General features: G+C 58.7%; 2 protein-coding genes across 16 annotated transcripts; one reads left to right on the top strand and one right to left on the bottom strand.

The window, feature by feature from the left end:
* Positions 1-2078: 2078 nt before the first annotated feature.
* Positions 2079-7941, top strand: SPATA2L (spermatogenesis associated 2 like). Of its 2 annotated transcripts, none has more exons than XM_033219392.1 (3): positions 2079-2477; positions 2862-3165; positions 6058-7941. In XM_033219392.1, exons 2-3 carry the CDS (start codon positions 2863-2865, stop codon positions 7027-7029), a joined length of 1275 nt encoding a protein of 424 aa, XP_033075283.1. In that variant the 5' UTR covers positions 2079-2477; position 2862; the 3' UTR covers positions 7030-7941. The 2 variants fall into 2 exon arrangements, with proteins under 2 accessions (XP_033075283.1, XP_033075284.1); XM_033219393.1 differs by having other exon boundaries at positions 2079-2614.
* Positions 7942-19401, bottom strand: CDK10 (cyclin dependent kinase 10). Of its 14 annotated transcripts, none has more exons than XM_033219405.1 (13): positions 19311-19401; positions 15084-15156; positions 13784-13855; positions 13162-13264; positions 12822-12903; positions 12424-12491; positions 10906-10958; positions 10757-10826; positions 9997-10056; positions 9500-9623; positions 9285-9424; positions 9005-9057; positions 7942-8745 (listed from the first exon to the last, which is right to left on the bottom strand). In XM_033219405.1, the coding sequence occupies exons 3-13, from the start codon at positions 13800-13802 to the stop codon at positions 8648-8650; spliced, it is 870 nt and encodes a 289-aa protein (XP_033075296.1). In that variant the 5' UTR covers positions 13803-13855; positions 15084-15156; positions 19311-19401; the 3' UTR covers positions 7942-8647. The 14 variants fall into 14 exon arrangements, with proteins under 14 accessions (XP_033075296.1, XP_033075288.1, XP_033075289.1 ...); XM_033219397.1 differs by having other exon boundaries at positions 19273-19396; XM_033219398.1 differs by having other exon boundaries at positions 9303-9424; positions 19273-19396.
* Between the last annotated feature and the right edge of the window lie 42 nt (positions 19402-19443).

Raw genomic sequence — 19443 nt, 5'->3', positions numbered from 1 at the left:
CTAACACAGCTTGTGTTACCTTAGCTCACGCTCCCTCGTCCCACTCTGCCTCTGTCTTTAGGCGGTCTCCTCTCCTGTGCATTCATATCTAAGTTTCCCTCTTCTTATAAGGACACCAGTCATATTGGATTTAGAGGCCATGCCAACCCAGAACAACCTCATCTTACCTTGATTCTGTCTGGAAAAACTATTCCAAAAAAGTCCCAAGAATAGGCTCCAGGTGAATGTGAATTTGCAGGTGGAAGTTTGCAGCCCAAAACCTCCGCACACGGCTGTGGCCTTCTCACACTAGTGGCTGGGTTCTGAGGGTATGTGTTAGTCTGTCCTCATGCTGCTGTAAACAGCTGCCTGAGGCTGGGTAATTTATAAAGAAAAGAGGTTTGATTGACTCACAGTTCCGCATGGCTGGGGAGGCCTCAGGAAACTTACAATCATGGCAGAAGGCATCTCCTCACAGAGCGACAGGAGAGACAATGAGTGCCAAGCAAAGGGGAAAACCCCTCATAAAACCATCAGATCTCATTCCTTTCACTATCATGAGAACAGCATGAAGCTGCCCCCATAATTTAATTATCTCCACCTGGTGCTGCCCGTGACTTGTGGGATTACAATTCAAGATGAGATTTTGGGTGTGGACACAGCCAAACCATATCAGAAGGCTACATATCTCAACACAAGGCCGGGGTGTGACATGTTTATGATCTAGCCTCGGAATTCACTCCATGGGTTAAGGCAGGTGCAAAAACCGGCCCAGGCCCACGGGAGGAGATCTAGGCCCACTGCTGATGGATGGGCTGGTGCCACCAAATTCAGGGAGGACGAAGGCAGAGCAGTTACCTCTACCCTCCTCCGCATCAGAAGAAGAATAAAACAAAGGAGTTGAGGCTTACAAAGTTAGCTGCCCCGAGAACTGGTGTGGACTCATGGTGGCACTGGACACCAAGGCTGAGTTCAGTAAACTGTAAGTAAAAGAGCTCCCTGTCCAGAGGTGGCCACCTAGATAGGGAGATCCACCGACTCCATTACATTTTTTTTTTTTTTTTTTTGCAGACAGAGTCTCCCTCTGTTCCCCAGGCTGGAATGTAGTGGCGTGACCTTGGCTCGCTGCAACCCCAACCTCCGCCTCCCAGGTTCAAGTAATTCTCCTGCCTCAGCCTCCCAAGTAGCTAGGATAACAGACATGAGCCACGACGCCCGGCTAATTTTTCTATTTTTAATAGAGATGGGGTTTCACCATGTTGGCCAGGCTGGTCTCGAACTCCCGACCTCAGGTGATCTGCCTGCCTTGGCCTCTCAAAGTGCTAGGATTACAGGCATGAGACACCGCGCCACGATCACAATATTTCTAAGATGCCAGCAGGGAACTACCAAGTAAAATTTACAAGAAAAAGCGGGGACCTCGCCGCCGAGGCCCAGAGAAAGTTTCAACAAACTTGGGCCTTGGTTTTGGTGGCCTGGAGAGGTGAGGGACACAGACCTGAAGGAGCAGAGCCTGTCCAAAGCGGGGGTGTGGGGTGAGGGGGTCGCCACTGGGACCTTCAAGGGTCTCCCTCATCCTCCTCTACTTCTGGGCAATGCGAGAAAGTGCCTTTAGCACAGAACAGAGGAACCCGAGCGAAGAAAACGTTCCCGGGCAGTCGTGGCCCAGATTTAGCCTGGATGGATCTGGGGCCCAGGTCAGCTTTTAGTTTAGAGAGGGGGCGGCTTCGCCCTGCCTCAGAGACCCGCCCAGACGATGCTCTCAAGGGCGGCAATGGCAAGTGCAGGAGGAGGCCGGGAAGCGGAGCCAGCAGAAATAGAATCTGAGGTCCCCGCACCCACCTGAGGCTGCTGTTTCACAGGAGGCTGAAAGACTTGTCCTTGCGCCCACCTTCCGCGCCGCGGGCCCCTCCCGCAAGGGGATGGCCCCGCCCGACAGGGGGAGGCCCGCCCCCGGGTCCGGCCAATCCCTGCCAGGTAGTGTAGGTGGCCCCGCCCCGAAGGAACGGCTCTTCCCAGGATCCAGCCAATCCCCGTCAGGTAATGCCGGCGGCCCCGCCCCACAGGGGACGAGCCCGTGCACCTGCTTCCTGGCGGCCGAGGCGCCTGGGGCTGGGTCCCTGTCTCTTGGGGAGGAGCGGCCCAGGCACAACGTTCACTGAGTGCCTGCCATGAGCCCGCAGCCCTCGGCCCAGGGGCGTTGTGAACGATACCGGTCCCGTGAGGAGACGGGCGACGCGGTGACAGGAGGCTCTCCGGGTGCCTCGCGCAGGTGCTCGTCCGGGCGGGACGCCTCCTCCTCCCTTGCTTCCACCAGGCCCCGCCCAGGCGCAAAGGCCCCGCCCCTCCTAAATTAGCTAGAGGCGGGGCCTTGCCAAGCCCCGCCCCTAGCGTCACGGCCGCGGACCCCGGGCGGAGCCGGCTCCCGGCGGAAGCGCGCGGCGCGCGGGGAGGCCCGAACTGAACGGCGGCGGCTGGAGACCGCTGGGGACAGACAGGTAGCGCCGTCACCCGCGAGGTCCGCAGCTCTGTCTGCCGGGCGAAGGGGCTCTGGTCGGGAGAGGGCTCAACGGGCGGAAGCGCGTGTCTAGAGAAGGGTGCGGTCGATAACCAGGGGTGCCCCTGGAAGGCCGAGGTACCCAGGCTGGAGGGAGGGGCTGGAGGTGCGGGGGCGCCCAGCTGGAGGGACCTGGATCGTTGGGTGGGCGGACAGCTGATGGGGCCGAGGTCTCCAGGGTAGGGGGTGCCGAAGGTACCGGGGCGCCCAGCCGGTGGGGGCGGGGTCTCCAGGCTCGAGGGGTGCTGGGGACGCTGGGTGGGGGCTCGGGGAGAGAGCGGCTGGCGGGACGCGGCCGTAGGTCCCTGACCCCCGCCCCCCGCAGGATGGGCAGCAGCTCGCTGTCCGAGGACTACCGCCTGTGCCTGGAGCGCGAGCTGCGACAGGGCCGCGCGGGTGTGTGCGGGGACCCCTCGCTGCGCGCGGTGCTCTGGCAGATCCTGGTGGAGGACTTCGACCTGCACGGGGCGCTGCAGGACGACGCGCTGGCGCTGTTCACCGACGGGCTGTGGGGCCGCGCCGACCTGGCGCCCGCGCTACGCGGCCTGGCCCGCGCCTTCGAGCTGCTGGAACTCGCCGCGGTGCACCTGTACCTGCTGCCCTGGAGGAAGGAGTTCACCACCATCAAGGTAGGCGCCAGGTCAGGAGGAGCACGCCCCTCGTCCTGGCCTGCGGGTCGCGGGGCCGTCGACCATGGGGGACCACGCCTTTCGAGGGAGAGGTATCCTCAGTGCCCGGTGGGCTTCTCAAGGCTCCGAGCGCTGAGGGGTCGTGGGCGTGTGGGGGCACCCACTCCTAGGGCTGAGCTCATGGGGTGGGCGAGGGCAGGCTGGGTGCTGCCTACGGGGTCCTGCCCTGAGAGCTTGCGTCAGTGTCTTCCCTAAGAGGCCTCGCGGCCCCAGTTGCCATGGAAATATGAGGACGGGGCACAGAAGGGACTTGAGGTCTTGTGGTCATCCTAGTTCCTCTAGGATATGGGCCAATCCCATTTGCAGAGGAAGACAGCAGATGGGTGCATCCCTGTGAAGTCTCAGGGCTGGCACAGACCTAGTGAACTCCTCGGCCTGGGGCCGGAGGCTGTGCCCATGGCTGGAGGCTGTGCCCTAGGGCTGGCCTGGCCCCCTCTAGGTGAGCTCCTGGCGGCAGGAGGGGCCAGGGCCGCCGGGAGCTCTGAGCTAATTCGGAAGAGTAGGAAGCCGATGACGTTACTGCGCACGTGGGCGAGCTACGCCTCCGCCGGTTGCCATGGCAGCGGCCGTCTCTCCGCGGCTCCCCGGGGACACCTGCTGGTCGGAGGGGCCAGGACTCTCATTCATGAGAGAGACGGACAGGCCCGCCCTTGAGGCCTCCCAGCGGGGCAGGGCAGGGGAATAACCGGCTTCAGTGCTGGGCAGCCCTGGTTTGGACCTAGTCCTGCTGCCTCCTTGCGGGGAGGCCTTGGCCAAGTTAGCTAATCTCGGCCCCTTTCCTCCCCTGAGACAGGGACACAAGAACAGTCCAGTTCATGGGGCCAGAGGAATGAATCGAAGCCCCGAGCTGAGTGCTGCAGGCCCTGGGTGCTCCACATGTGGGCCGTGTCATGCCATTAGATGCTGGGAGTGCCTGAGTTAGGGAATTTTAGAGTCAGGAGACGCTCGCAGTGATTGTCCTGAGGTTCCTTTAGTTCTTCACTTAACTGTAGGCTAGAAAGCACTCACCCTTGGCCGGGCGCGGTGGCTCACGCCTGTAATCCTAGCACTTTGGGAGGCTGAGGTGGGCGGATCACGAGGTCAGGGGTTCCAGACCAGCCTAACCAACATGGTGAAACCCCATCTCTATTAAAAAATACAAAAATTAGCCAGGCGCGGTGGCTCACGCCTGTAATCCCAGCACTTTGGGAGGCTGAGACAGGCGGATCACGAGGTCAGGAGATTGAGACCATCGTGCCCAACACGGTGAAACCCCGTCTCTACTAAAAATACAAAAAGAAATTAGCCAGGTGTGGTGGCGGGCACCTGTAGTCCCAGCTACACGGGAGGCTGAGGCAGGAGAATGGCGTGAACCCCGGAGCCAGAGCTTGCACTGAGTGGAGATCGTGCCACTGCACTCCAGCCTGGGCAAAAGAACGAGACTCCGTCTCAAAAAAAAAAAAAAAATTAGCTGGGTGCCGTGGTGCACGCCTGTAACTCCAGCTACTCAGGAGGCTGAGGCAGGAGAATCACTTGAACCTGGGAGGTGGAGGCTGCAGTGAGCCAAGATGGTGCCATTGCACTCCAGCCTGGTGACAGAGCGAGACTCCGTCTCAAAGAAGAAAAAAAAGAAAGCACTCACCCTTCTGCTATCCCATGGCTGTCAGCCCAGTGCACTGACAGCCTCTGTAGAGCTCTGAAAACAGATGTTGCACCCCCGTGCTGGAATACCACACAGCAGGGGGAATGAATGCTAGAGCTTCCGTCCTGATCTTCTAGAATGGAAAAGAACAAAGTTCAGAACAACACGTTTAAGAGGCTACCTGTCTAGCTTTGGTTAGAAACCTTACAAAGAAAAGAGGTGGAGAAAAAAGGGGGTGGGCTACCTCATAAGAGGGGCAAACAAAATCTGTATGGGCAAATACATTCAAAACTAGATTAGGCCATCTCCAGGGGTGAAGGGAGTGGTGGGAACCCAGAACAGTGGAATTTCTCAGTAAGCTCTTTATTTTGTTCTGATTCGTGAGCCAGGTTAATGTATTAGTTGTTTTTTCCATTAAATTTTAAGAAATTCTGGCCGGGCACGGTGGCTCAAGCCTGTCATCCCAGCACTTTGGGAGGCCGAGACGGGCGGATCACGAGGTCAGGAGATCGAGACCATCCTGGCGAACACGGTGAAACCCCGTCTCTACTAAAAATACAAAAAAACTAGCCGGGCGAGGTGGCGGGCGCCTGTAGTCCCAGCTACTCGGAGGCTGAGGCAGGAGAATGGCGTGAACCCGGAGGCGGAGCTTGCAGTGAGCTGAGATCCGGCCACTGCACTCCAGCCTGGGCGGCAGAGCCAGACTCCGTCTCAAAAAAAAAAAAAAAAGAAATTCTGCCGGGCATGGTGGCTCACACTTGTAATTCCAGCACTTGGGAGGCCAAGGCGGGGGGATCATGAGGTTAAGAGATTAAGACCTTCCTGGTCAACATGATAAAACCCCGTCTTTACTAAATATACAAAAATTAGCAGGGCATGGTGGCGTGCACCTGTAATCCCAGCTACTCGGGAGGCGGAGGCAGGAGGATTGCTTGAACCTGGGAGGCAGAGGTTGTAGTGAGCCAAGATTGCACCACTGCACTCCAGACAGTACAGCAGTGCTCTGCAGTTTTGAGACTCTGTCTTGAAAAAAAAAAAAAAAAGAAATTCTCATGTTTGGGCCTGGCCCAGACTGGCTAAGCCTAGTCTCTGGGGTTGGGCCTGAGCATCAAAAGCTGCCAAGGCCTGAGCCAACAGATCCCGGACCCACTGTATCCTAGGGTCCGGCCTATGGGAGGGTGGGCAGCACTGACTGGGCCACTCCCTTGCAGACATTCTCCGGGGGCTACGTGCACGTGCTGAAGGGTGTGCTCTCAGACGACCTCCTCCTGAAGAGCTTCCAGAAGATGGGCTACGTGCGCAGGGACAGCCACCGGCTCATGGTGACCGCCCTGCCCCCCGCCTGCCAGCTGGTGCAGGTGGCCCTAGGCTGCTTCGCTCTCCGGCTGGAGTGTGAAATCCTGGGCGAGGTGCTGGCCCAGCTGGGCACCAGTGTACTACCAGCTGAGGAGCTGCTGCAGGCACGGCGTGCCAGTGGGGATGTGGCCTCCTGTGTGGCCTGGCTGCAGCAGCGGCTGGCCCAGGACGAGGAGCCTCCACCCCTGCCCCCCCGAGGCTCCCCTGCTGCTTACAGGGCCCCACTGGACTTGTATCGGGACCTGCAGGAGGACGAGGGGTCGGAGGACGCCAGCCTGTATGGGGAGCCGTCACCAGGCCCTGACTCACCCTCGGCGGAGGTGGCCTATAGGCCACCACTGTGGGAGCAGAGTGCCCAACTATGGGGCACTGGGGGCCGGGCCTGGGAGCCCCCAGCTGAGGAGCTGCCGCAGGCCAGCAGCCCACCCTATGGGGCCTTGGAGGAGGGGCTAGAACCAGAACCCTCCGCCTTCTCCTTCCTCTCTCTGCGCCGTGAGCTGAGTAGGCCTGGGGACCTGGCCACCCCTGAAAGCTCTGCAGGGGCCAGCCCGAGGCGTATTCGGGCAGAGGGGGTACCAGCCTCAGCCTATAGGTCTGTCTCTGAGCCCCCAGGCTACCAGGCACACAGCTGCCTGTCCCCTGGCGCCCTGCCCACCCTCTGCTGTGACACCTGTCGCCAGCTGCATGCTGCCCACTGTGCAGCCCTGCCCGCCTGCCGCCCAGGCCACTCGCTGCGTGTGCTGCTTGGTGACGCCCAGCGGCGCTTGTGGCTGCAGCGTGCACAGATGGACACTCTGCTCTACAGCAGTCCTGGAGCCCGGCCCTAGGCCAGCGGCCCCAGGTCAAGGGCTCTTGGGAGACAGCTCCCGTGGTGCTTTTCTCTTTGCTGGCGAGGGGACTGGGCCTCTGGTTGCCTTGTCCCTGGGGGAGCTCTGGGCACAGCAGGGGGCTGAAGAGTCCAGGCCAACCCCTGCTGGAGGTGGGACTCTGTACATGGAAAGCTCCGAGGGCAGCAGGCCTAAGCTGGCCAGCAGGAGCCTTTCCACATTTCCCCGCCCTCGGAACCCAGACGCATGCCCACATGTGCTGGGTAGAGGGGTCCAGCCTGTTCCAGCCAGTGCCTGAACCTGTCTCTGAGGAGGACACTGTGCCCCAAGGCCTGCGGCCCCAGGCCCACTCCCTGTAGGATAGGGCTCAGGACTTGGTCCTCCACATGTCCCAGGGATTCTCCACACGGGTGTCCTCAAGAGCCTGTTGGTGACACCAAGGTCCCCCCGCCAAGCTCTGCTGGGGCCGATCTGCGGGGTTCTGCCGGGTGCATGGCTGACCTGGCTTCGGGGATCCCAGCCCTCCCCTTGGGTGGCTCAGCAGCTGGGCCCACAGAAAGGAAAGGACCTGACCTCAAACCAGATGTGGAGGTGCCTGAGAGCCGCAGGAATGGGCAGCAGACAGCTGGGAAGGCCTGAGCGTCCCTGCTGCTGGGCAGAGGGGCTGTAGGCAGGACATCCAGGCGGCTGGGTCTTGGTCAGTCCAGTGGTAACGATGCCCCTCCCCTCCCCTTGGGTGCAGCCCACAGGCTGGAGAGGAGATGGCTCTGCCCTAATCTCGGGTCTGGCGAGGGAGGGACAGGGTGCATCCACTGAAGCTGAGCCTTTCCCTACCCTCCTCCCCACCCTTTCCTCCCCAGCACACTCAGAGGGATGGTCAGCATCAGAGCACATTAAACGCTGGTGAAACCATGTCTGTTAAGAAAGCTTTTATCCAACAAGAGCCTAGTTTTGCTCCACATCTGAGCCATCAGCCCCCGTTGGGGCCTCCGTGGGGAGCAGGGATATAGCTCAGCCCCCAGTCCAGGGTTCTTGGTGGTCTTGGGGCATCCTCAATTGTGGCTCCCACCCCACACCTTGTCCCTCTTGTCCTCATCTGGAGTCCTGCCAGGCCCACCTGGGGTCACCACAGCCACCCCACGCACGGGGCAGCCCCGGGCCACTGAGGGGGATACGAAGGTCTTCTGGGCCCGCTGACCCCAGGCCAGCATCCACCACAACTCAACGACAGCGGGGGTACTGCAGCCGCCACTCCTCCCAAGAAGCAGTGGTCCCATGCTTCCAGTACAGCGAGGGGGAGAACCGCAGGAGACCCCTCAGTGGTCCCATGTTTCCAACACAGCAGGACTCCTGCGGCCACAGATGGGGCCGCCAGACCCGCCCTTCCAGGGTGCACGGGCTGGAAGCCCCCGCCCCTCGTTGCCCTGCATTCATGCCCTGCCTGTTTTTGGGGGCAGTAGTGGGTTCAGGGCAGACAGTGGGAGGAAGTCAGTGGAGGAAGTCAGTCAAGGGGATGAGCTGGGTCCCAGGCACCTCGTCAGCTCCTACTAGCACCCTTCATGGACACCGCTGCCTGGAAGACGTGGTGTGGGAATAAAGGCATATGCCAGGCCCACCGTCAGGGTTTACAGCGCTTGCTCTGGCCTTCAGAGGTGGCCGGGGCGGCCCGCTTGTTACGGTGATGGGGAAAGGTGGGCATGAGCTCCGGCTCACAGGCTGCAGGGAGAAGGGTGGCTCAGTGCTGGCGGGGCAGGGACCCAGATAGGGGAAGCAGGCCCAGGTCTGAGTCCAGCTCTGCCTCTGGACCTGGCCCTCGGCTGTCTGCGCCTCCACGTGCCCCTGTCCTCTTACCCTAGAAAGGGGGTGCCATCCGTGAGGGCACCAGGCCAATTCACCACCACCCGCTCCCGGCAAAACGGGCTTCCAGCCGTTTTTGCTCCCTGCAGAGTGAGTCTGAGGAACCCTGGGCACTCACGTAGGGGCTTCTCCTTGAAGTAGGAGCTCTCCAGGCAGTCCCCGGCCGTCGCCCTGGAGGAGGCAGCCTGCATGAGTGCGACTCGTGAGTCCGGCTTCCTCATCTCCCACCCAGCTGAGCAGCTGTGATTCAAGTTCTTAAAGGAAGTCTGGTGGCCAGAAACCGCTCTGAGCGGCTGTGCCTGGGGAGGGGCCTCTCCGCCGCAGTGAGGCTGGGCTCTGGGAAACGGTCTCGACAGTGTGGGTGATGGGGGCCCCTGCCCCCCATGCAGAGACAGCACCTTTTCTTAGGGTCGTACATGAACAGGAAGTGCAGCAGACGCAGACCGGCCTCCGACAGCCACGGGAACTTGTGCTTCAGGTTGTTGTAGGGCTGCTTCCGGAGGCTGTACTGGCCGACCAGCGGCAGCTTGGAAAAGCCCTATGGGAGGCAGGAGCTGAGGCACAGAGGGCGTGGGCACGGGCAGGGGGCTGCGGGTCTGCCCAGGACACCCACCGGCCAGATGTTCTCACTGGGTGTCCCCAGCAGCTGCACGATCAAGTCGATCTGGTGGATCTCGGAAGTGCCAGGGAGAAGGGGCTTGTGGGCCAGCAGCTCGGCCAGGATGCAGCCTACGGCCCTGCAGAGAACAGTGAACCTCACTGCGGCCAGACCTCTGCTGACCCCGCCAGCGCGAGGCACGCTGGATCAGGGACACTGTGAAGGATAAAGGATAGGCAGGGACCACTGGCTCCCCTCCCGGGCCCTGCAGGCCTCCGGGTGACAAGGGCAGGGGCGGGCGTGCCTCCTGCAGACCTCTGTGCTCCACAGCAAGCTAAGTTCTCACACCTCCTCTTGCGTTCCCAGGCTCAGGCCCACCTCCCTGGGAGCGGGAGGCTGGCAAAGACCCCACTGCCGTCCTGCCCCTCCCCTGAGGCTGAGCTCAGAAACCAGGTGCCCCAGCTCCCATCCCAGCCCTTCCGGAGGCCCCGGGAGCAGTAACCGCTCCTCACCACATGTCAATGCTGGTGGTCTGCGTGGTGGTTCCCAACAGCAGTTCGGGGGCTCGGTACCTGCACAAAGCAGCACCCACCTCAGTACAGCCCGCTCCTCTCCCCCAGCCCAAGCCTCCACAGGGCACAGCCTCCCTGAGAGCCTGTGGTGACCTGGAAACCTGTCCCAACTGGGACTACCCTCTGCCCCAAGCCCTGCAGATCTAGGTAGCGCACACAGCAACGGCTGCCGGTGGCAGCACGTCCAGCGGCGTCCTGCGAGTCGCAGGGACCACAGACCCTCAGCACACAGCCATACCAGCCACCACCAACCTGTTCTCAGATGGGGACTACACGACATGTGGTGTCCTGACCTGTGTCTGACCAACTCTGATGTTCAGCCCTTGCTAAGCATGACCCTGTTTGGCTGAAAGTATCCAAGAGGAAGAACCAGGGAAAGCATGCAAGCTGCCCATCCTTCAGTCTGTGAAGCAGCCTTCCCTCCAGAGATGGTTTCCCGGCCACACTGTGTTTCTGGCTCTCAGGGCGAGGTGTGTCTCAGCGAGGCAGGTCCCTTGACGCCACTGAGCCCGGCTCTCACCATTTTGTGGGACAGCCCTGCTGTGTCCTGGAGGCTGTCCTAGACCCAGCGTTTATGAGTTTGCACAAACCCTACAGCTTAACATTCCCAAGGTCATTTGCAGCTTCAGCCTAACATCGCAAGGAGCCCTCCACCAGGCAGGCCTGGTCCCCAGGGCCACCACGCTTCAGAAGGACTCACCAGAGAGTGACCACCTTGGGGGTCATTGGCTTTACTGGGACACCGTAGGCCCGGGCCAAGCCGAAATCCGCTGCAGCAGAAAGGGGAGTGTGTGTCACCAAGTGAGGGCTCACAATCTAGGGACAGGGCCTGGCACAAGTTGCACCCACCTGTCTTCACACAGCCCTTGTCAGTCATGAGCAAGTTGGAAACCTTCAAGTCCCTGTGATAGAAAAATAGTGACAGGTGGTTCCCAGAGGGTGAGGGCCACCGGAGGGATGAGACCTCCCCTACGGCACTGATGCCCACACCAGAGAGTGAGGGCCACCAGGGGATGAGACCTCTCCCACAGCACTGATGTCCATAGACTTCCTGCACGTTTCCTCATGTTTGGGCTTTTTAGTATCTTTTTTTTTTTTTTTGAGACAGTCTCGTACTATTGCCCAAGCTGGAGTGCAATGGCGCGATCTCGGCTCACTGCAAGCTCCACCTCCCGGGTTCATGCCATTCTCCTGCCTCAGCCTCCTGAGCGGCTGGGACTACAGGCACCTGCCACCAAGCCCGGCTAATTTTTTTTTTTTTTTTTTTTTTTTTTTTAGTAGAGATGGGGTTTCAACATGTTAGCCAGGATGGTCTCAATCTCCTGACCTTGTGATCCGCCCACCTCGGCCTCCCAAAGTGCTGGGATTACAGGCATGAGCCACCATGCCTGGCCTAGTATCTTTATTATTTTTTTTTCATGAACCCATACATGCTCTTAATGTTTGAGCCTTTTAAAAATGGTTGGCCGGGCACGGTGGCTCAAGCCTGTAATCCCAGCACTTTGGGAGGCCGAGACGGGTGGATCACGAGGTCAGGAGATCGAGACCATCTTGGCTAACACGGTGAAACCCCGTCTCTACTAAAAATACAAAAACTAGCTGGGCAAGGTGGCGGGCGCCTGTAGTCCCAGCTACTCGGGAGGCTGAGGCAGGAGAATGGCGTAAACCCGGGAGGCGGAGCTTGCAGTGAGCTGAGATCCGGCCACTGCACTCCAGTCCGGGAGACAGAGCGAGACTCCGCCTCAAAAAAAAAAAATAAATAAAAAAAAATAAAATAAAAATGGGAGTGCGGCCGGGCGCGGTGGCTCAAGCCTGTAATCCCAGCACTTTGGGAGGCCGAGACGGGCGGATCACGAGGTCAGGAGATCGAGACCATCCTGGCTAACACGGTGAAACCCCGTCTCTACTAAAAAAAATACAAAAAGCTAGCCGGGTGAGGTGGCGGGCGTCTGTAGTCCCAGCTACTCGGGAGGCTGAGGCAGGAGAATGGCGTAAACCCGGAAGCGGAGCGTGCAGTGAGCTGAGATCCGGCCACTGCACTCCAGCCTGGGCAACAGAGCGAGACTCCGTCTCAAAAAAAAAAAAAAAAAAAGGGAGCGCATGGCCAGGCACGGTGGCTCCCACCTGTAATCCCAGCACTTTGGGAGGCCCAGGTGGGTGGCTCACTTGAGCCCAGGTGTTTGAGACCAGCCTAGGCAACACAGAGAGACCCGTTCTCTGTTTTAGAATAAAACACAAATGGAGTGCAAGCAGTGGGCAGGCTGCTGCAGCTGGAAACCCTTGAGCTTTTAGTAACTTTCCATAGGAGGCAGCAGAGTCAGGCCTCAGCAGAATCTGTGCTTCCGACTCTGGCAAGCTGTCACCTACCTGTGGATGATAAAGTTCCTGTGCAGATACTGGAGGCCCCGTAGCACCTGCAGCACGATGCACTTGACCTGTGTAGAGGGTCAGAGGTGCCAGTCAGGCTGAGCCTGCAGGGAAGCCCAGCCGAGCCCTGCCATGCCCACACTGGCCAGCAGGACTGGCAGTCACAACAGCCCAGGAAACCAGTGCCCTCACAAGGCTCTCGGCCCCGGGGCTGCATGCTCCCAGCAGATGCCCCCACCACAGGAATTCTGCCCCACTGAAGTTCACTGACACACTGGGAGGTGGAGGCACAGGCATCAGCAGCTCTGCAAGTCCCCAGGTGGCCCTGTTTTGTTATAAATGTGCGCCACAAGGGCCCATGAAGCCCATTCCCCCACCCCAGGCCCTCTGCCACGCACTTGGGCCTCCGAGAAGGGTGTTGGCATATTCTCCAGGAGGCTGGCCAGGTCCTGCTCACAGTAACCCATCACCAGGAAGATGCTAGAAGAAACAGAAGATGCATACCACCCTCCGGCCTTCTCCTAAGGGGTCAAAGTGGACCCTCCCCTGCTACAGAAGGGGACACGGGCAGGACAACCTGTGTCCACCTCTGACAATGGGCTGAGCCAGGCAGTGAGGTGGGGCCATCTCTTCTCTGACAACCTCATGCCCAGTGACACTCAGTCCTCACTCTGCAACATCTCTAGCCCAAGATACATGCTCCCTGGGGCCCGATGCACGGAGCAGGAGACCGCGTACCTCTCCAGGTGGCTCCCCACAACCACCTCCTTCAGCTCCACGATGTTGGGGTGACGCAGGCGGAGCAGCAGCGTGATCTCCCGCAGGCTGCTGATGGGGATGCCTGGGGAGGGAGGCGGCCTCAGTGAACCCCACCCCAGTGATGACGGGGACGCCCCAACCCCAGCCACTCCCGGGGCTTCACGAACACCTGATGCCAGTCGCTGCAGCTGTCCCCACCTCAGGGAGGATCCAGGCGACCCCAATAAGCACTCTTAACTCTTTCTTGACCAAATACGCATCAGCACCTCTCTAGCCACCGTGGATATCTGTCTGGGGGGTGGCAGGGCCCTGCCTACGCAGGCAGCTGCTGGGGGTGGAGGGGACAGCAGAGCTGAGCCTGCAGTGAGGGGGGGCTCACCAGACAGGAGGAGGAGGAGGGGATGGAGACCGCAGAGCCCTCCTGGCAGACAGCTGAGGCTGCGTGTGGACCTGGGGGTGACGCACTGGGCCACACCAGAACCCGCCCAGAGGATGGCCCCCTACAGCCACCGTGCAGTCGCTCTGAGGAAACTTCAGGTATAACTCACACCTTTCTGCCTCCTCCCAGTGTGGGGTCCCAGCACCCCATCTTCCTGCTCACCATCCTTCTCCTTGTCCATCCGTACCTTCTTCAGCGCGACAATCTCATCTGTCTGGGTGTCCCGGGCCCGATCTGCAATGGAAACGCGTCAGTGACGACGTCCATCTCGATGCCCCTCGTGGGCCCCCTAGTGCTGCACAGGAACCTCTCCATGAGCCACAGGGGTCCCCATTCTTTCCTCTGACAACCTCCTGCCCGTGACACTCAATGCTCACTCTGTGCAACACTTCTAGCCCGAGACACCTGCTCCCTGGGGGGTTTCCTCATTTGAACTGCGCAGGGGGTGCCCAGCTTTGCTCTGTGCTGGACCCTGGCCTCCAGCCACTCAGTTCTGTGGCTCCAGGCTCTCCCTGTGCACCTCCTCAGCATGCAGATCACAGCTTTGAGCTCTTGTAATGTCCTAAAAGCAAGTAAGGTACTCTATGCAGAAAAAAGTGAACCTTATTTTGTGTGAAGATGGCTCTACACAACACCGTGCCAATGTGTGCAGCTTCCAGAATGATCTACGCCAATTTCACAGCTGTTATGAGCTTCAGTTGTGTGTGGTGGTTTTGGTTTTTTTGAGACAGGGTCTCCCTCTGTTGCCAAGGCTGGAGTGCAGTGGCGCGATCACAGCTCACTGCAGCCTCAAACTCCTAGGCTTCGCCGGGTGCAGTGGCTCACACCTGTAATTCCAGTGCTTTGGGAGGCTGAGGCAGGAGGATCATTTGAGCCCAGAAGTTCAAGACCAGCCTGGGCAACATAGGTAGATCGCATCTCTACCAAAAATCAAAAAATCAGCCGGGTGTGATTCTGTACTCTTATGGTCCCAGATACTCAGGAGGCTGAGGTGGGAGGATCACTTGAGCCTGGGAGGTCGAGGCTGCAGTGAGCTGTGATGATGCCACTGCACTCCCGCCTGGGCAACAGAGCAAAATCCATCTCAAAAACAAACAAAAAGAAAAACCACCTGGGCACAGGTGACCCCTCCAGAGTTGCTGAGGTTACAGACATGAGCGTCGTGTCCAGCTCCTGCTGCTTCTGGAAAGTTCTGTATTTTACTTCTCTGACAGTTCTCTCTACTTTGCAGTGACACATTTGGTTTATGGGCATTAGCAACTGGATGCTTCCGTTTATCCAGAAATGGTATAACATTTGTGATAACTACACCAGGAATTAAAGTTGCGAACAAGCTTCTGCCCTGGTTTAGAGCACAGGGTCTGAGTCCCATCCAGCCCAACGCAGCTGCTGCTTCGACAGTCTCGTCCCACACTGTCACAGCCATGAGCTGTGATGACACGCTCTGGCCTTGGCCACTCACACACAATGCCGTAGGTACCCTCTCCAATGCGGTTCAGCTTCTCAAACTCCTTCACACTCCGGCATCGTCCCAGCTGAAAAAGAAGGGTGTTGCCATTGTGGAAATTTGGTAGCTGATGGAACAACCGAGGACATTTCAATGGAATTTGTACCAGGGAGCCCACTCACGTTTTGCTCAACAAACAGAAAGGCAACCACACGCTTGGGCTGTTTTTTTTTTTTTTTTTTTTTTTTGAGACGGAGTCTCGCTCTGTCACCCAGGCTGGAGTGCAGTGCCGCGATCCTGGTTCACCACAAGCTCCTCCTCCCGGGTTCACGCCATTCTCCTGCCTCAGCCTCCTGAGGAGCTAGGACTACAGACATCCACCACCCTGCCCAGCTAATTTTTTTTTTTTTTTGTATTTTTAGTAGAGACGGGGTTTCACTGTGTTAGCCAGGATGGTCTCAATCTCCCCTGACCTCATGATCCGCCCGCCTCGGCCTCCCAAGGTGCTGGGATTATAGGCGTGAGCCACCGCGCCCAGACTTTTTTCTTTTTTTGAGACTGAGTCTTGCTCTGTTGCCCAGGCTGGAGTGCATGCAGTGGCAAGATCTTGGTTCCATGTAAGCTCCACCTCCCGGGTTCAAGTGATTCTCCAGCCTCAGCCTCCTGAGTAGCTGGGACTGCAGGAATGTGCCACAACCGGCCAATTTTCTATTTTTAGTAGAAACAGGGTTTCACCATGTTGGCCAGGATGGTCTCCATCTCTTGACTGTCACGCACGTCCTTGTGAAAAGACCACCAAGGCCGGGCGCGGTGGCTCAAGCCTGTAATCCCAGCACTTTGGGAGGCCGAGACGGGCGGATCACGAGGTCAGGAGATCAAGACCATCCTGCCTAACACGGTGAAACCCCGTCTCTACTAAAAATACAAAAAAACTAGCCGGGCGAGGTGGCGGGCGCCTGTAGTCCCAGCTACTCGGGAGGCTGAGGCAGGAGAATGGCGTAAAACCCGGGAGGCGGAGCTTGCAGTGAGCTGAGATCCGGCCACTGCACTCCAGCCTGGGCGACAGAGCGAGACTCTGCCTCAAAAAAAAAAAAAAAAAAAAAAAAAGACCACCAACAGGCTTTGTGTGAGCAATAAAGCTTTTTATTTATTTATTTTTTTTTGAGACGGAGTCTGGCTCTGTTGCCCAGGCTGGAGTGCAGTGGCCGGATCTCAGCTCACTGCAAGCTCCGCCTCCCGGGTTTACGCCATTCTCTCGCCTCAGCCTCCCGAGTAGCTGGGACTACAGGCGCCCGCCATCTCGCCCGGCTAATTTTTTGTATATTTTAGTAGAGACGGGGTTTCACCGTGTTAGCCAGGATGGTCTCCATCTCCTGACCTCGTGATCCGCCCGTCTCGGCCTCCCAAAGTGCTGGGATTACAGGCTTGAGCCACCGCGCCCGGCCACAATAAAGCTTTTTAATCACCTGGGTGCAGGCGGGCTGAGTCTGAAAAGAGAGTCAGCGAAGGGAGATAAGGGTGGGGCCGTTTCATAGGATTTGGGTAGATAAAGGAAAATTACAGTAGAAAGGGGGTTGTTCTCTGGTGGGCAGGAGTGGGAGTCACAAAGCGCTCAATGGGGGAGTTTTTTGAGCCAGGATGAGCCAGGAAAGGGAATTTCACAAGGTAATATCATCACTTAGGGCAAGGACCAGCCATTTTCACTTGTTTTGTGATTTTTCAGTTACTTCAGGCCATCTGGGCGTATAGGTGCAAGTCCCAGGGGATGCAACGGCTTGACTTGGGCCCAGAGACCTGACACTGACCTCAAGTGACTCACCCGCCTTGGCCTCCCAAAGTGCTAGGATTACAAGCATGAGCCACCGTGCCTCGCCTCTTGGGTTTTTCTGATGAGAAAAGGTGGTGACGATACTGGGCCAATGCTTTGCAAGAAATATCAGAGGCGGCCACTCAGATACTCCCTTTCAATCCCATGTACAAAACTCCATCTGCGGCAGAGGCTGCTGTCCCAGCATCCCTGTGTCACTGCCTCCTGTGAGATATGAAACGCTACCCAGTGGCGTCTGGCCTTGGGAGGTGAGCTGAAGGGACTGTGTGACTTCCAGGTGAAAGGAAGCTTTCATCTCTCCTCGCCTCAGTGACGGAAGACAAACAGAACTAGAATGCCTGGCCCACCTGTGCAAAACAACTGCTTCTCTCCAGAATGTTAGGGAAGAGTGAAGAAAGGCATCATCTCACTTAAGGCCCTATATTTTGGGGTCTCTGTCCTAGCAGAGTCTGTACCCTTCTCCATGGATCTAAGAAGTACATGTAGACGGGGGGAAGTAGCTCACACCTGTAATCCCAGCACTTTGGGAGGCCGAGGCGGGCAGATCACGAGGTCCGGAGATGGAGACCATCCTGGTGAACACGGTGAAACCCCATTAACTCTACTAAAAATATGAAAAAATTAGCCGGGTGTGGTGACGGGCACCTGTAGTTCCAGCTACCCGGGAGGCTGAGGCAGAAGAATGGCGTGAACCTGGGAGGTGCAGCTTGCAGTGAGCCAAGACTGCGTCACTGCACTCAAGCCTGGGTGACAGAGCGAGACTCAGTCTCCAAAAAAAAAAAGTAAAAAGCACACGTACCAAGGTTTGAAACCTCACAGCCCTCATTTCCCGGCTTCCCTTCTCTTAACCCTCAGTCTCAAACCTGGGCTCAAGTAATCCTCCCAGTTCAGCCTCCCAGACTGCTGAGATGACAGGTGTGAGCCACTGGCCTGCCTCTGTTCTCAGTCTGAGTCTTTCCTGACACCTGGGGACCAAGTCAGAAGCATGTGGCCTGGCACTCACTGATGGCCTAGCCTCAACCTCCCTTTCCCGCCTTAATCTCCCTTCTCACATCCTCTGCTTGTGCTCTTCTCCACACCCTTCTTATTTCTGGGTGTCCAAATCCTTGTCACATTTCCTGAACTCAAAGAAAGGCCATGCCAGGCCGGATGCGGTGGCTCACGCCTGTAATTCCAGCACTTTGGGAGGCCAAGGTGGGAAGATCACTTGAGCCCAGGAAGCTGACGATGCACGGAGCCCTGATCAAGCCACTACATTCTAGCCTGGGCGAGAGCGCGAGACCCTGTCTCAAAAAAAAAAAAAAAAAAGGCCGGGCGCGGTGGCTCAAGCCTGTAATCCCAGCACTTTGGGAGGCCGAGACGGGCGGATCACGAGGTCAGGAGATCGAGACCATCCTGGCTAACACGGTGAAACCCCGTCTCCACTAAAAATACAAAAACTAGCCAGGCGAGGTGGCGGGCGCCTGTAGTCCCAGCTACTCGGGATGCTGAGGCAGGAGAATGGCGTAAACCCGGGAGGCGGAGCTTGCAGTGAGCTGAGATCCGGCCACTGCACTCCAGTCCGGGCGACAGAGCGAGACTCCGCCTCAAAAAAAAAAAAAAAAAAAAAAAAAAAAAAAGGAAAAGCCAAATCACTACTTCACCCCAGAGTCCAGCACGGGACTCTCAACGCGGTGAGCACCTGCTGCACGTCTGAATGAGCCAAGTGTGGCTCCTGTTGTCATCCAGCCACGATCTCTTAACGATTCTTACTGAACACGTGGTCCTCTTAGAGCACCAGTCAGCAGTTAAAACACAAACCAGCGGCCAAAGTTCAAGCCTGTCCGTCCCCACCAGCCCTGCACTTGGGCGACATCGCCCAACGCCCCGAGGCTCCCTCCTGGTCTCGGCAGACGGAGGCACCGTCACCTCTGCAAGGGCCGCGCGCCAGGGCTCGCGTGAAGCCGCCAGACAGCGCCGGAGCCCGCTCGATGCAGCCCAACCCCAGCGGGAGCCTTCAAGCCCCAACTCGTCGCGCGAGTAAATTCTTCCCAGAAGCAAGTGGCTCGCGGCTCAGCCTGCAAAGCCCGACCCGGCGCTGAACTCAGCAGCGCCCGAGCTGGAGCCCGGAGCCTGCTCTTCCCACGGCGCGGGCCCGTCTCTCTGCGGGCGCGAGGCATCCCCGAGCCCGCCCCGGCCCCCCGAGATCTCCGGGGACCGCCCGTCCGAGTCCCGAGCCCGCCCCGCCCTCCGCCCCCGCCGCGGGGAACTCTGGGACTGTCGCTCCCGCCCGTGCCGGAAGCTTCGGCGCAGCAGCGCGACACGGGACTCCCCAGGCCCTGCCAAGCAGTGCCGCTAGCGAAGCGGGCAGAGCTGCCCAGGTGGCCCGTCGCGCACCCTGTGTTCCGGAGGCACCGTGAAGAAGCCCTCCTTACGAATACACTTCAGACGGATCTGCTCCGACTCCAGGTCTGGCTCCGCCATGCCCAGCGCTGGCCACGCCTCCTGTGCGCGCAGGCGCAGACGCGGACGGCCCCGCGGCGCGGGCGCCAAAGCTCCTTTCTGGGC

The sequence above is a fragment of the Trachypithecus francoisi genome, unplaced genomic scaffold (genome assembly GCF_009764315.1).
Source record: "Trachypithecus francoisi isolate TF-2019V2 unplaced genomic scaffold, Tfra_2.0 Lachesis_group10, whole genome shotgun sequence".
NCBI lineage: Eukaryota > Metazoa > Chordata > Mammalia > Primates > Cercopithecidae > Trachypithecus > Trachypithecus francoisi.
The sequence above is the reverse complement of the archived record's forward strand: the minus strand, read 5'-3'. Positions and strand labels throughout refer to the sequence as shown.

Bases quoted from the DNA above. Each gene is read 5' to 3' on its own strand.
- SPATA2L (XM_033219392.1), top strand. From the start codon at position 2,863: ATGGGCAGCAGCTCGCTGTCCGAGGACTACCGCCTGTGCCTGGAGCGC. The intron at 3,166-6,057 runs GTAGGCGCCAGG...ACTCCCTTGCAG, and splicing joins AGGAGTTCACCACCATCAAG to ACATTCTCCGGGGGCTACGT.
- CDK10 (XM_033219394.1), bottom strand. From the start codon at position 19,359: ATGGCGGAGCCAGACCTGGAGTCGGAGCAGATCCGTCTGAAGTGTATT. The intron at 10,827-10,905 runs GTGGGTGCAACT...TTTCTGCTGCAG, and splicing joins CAAGGGCTGTGTGAAGACAG to CGGATTTCGGCTTGGCCCGG. The intron at 10,057-10,756 runs GTGAGTCCTTCT...TGCTTTGTGCAG, and splicing joins CCCAAGGTGGTCACTCTCTG to GTACCGAGCCCCCGAACTGC.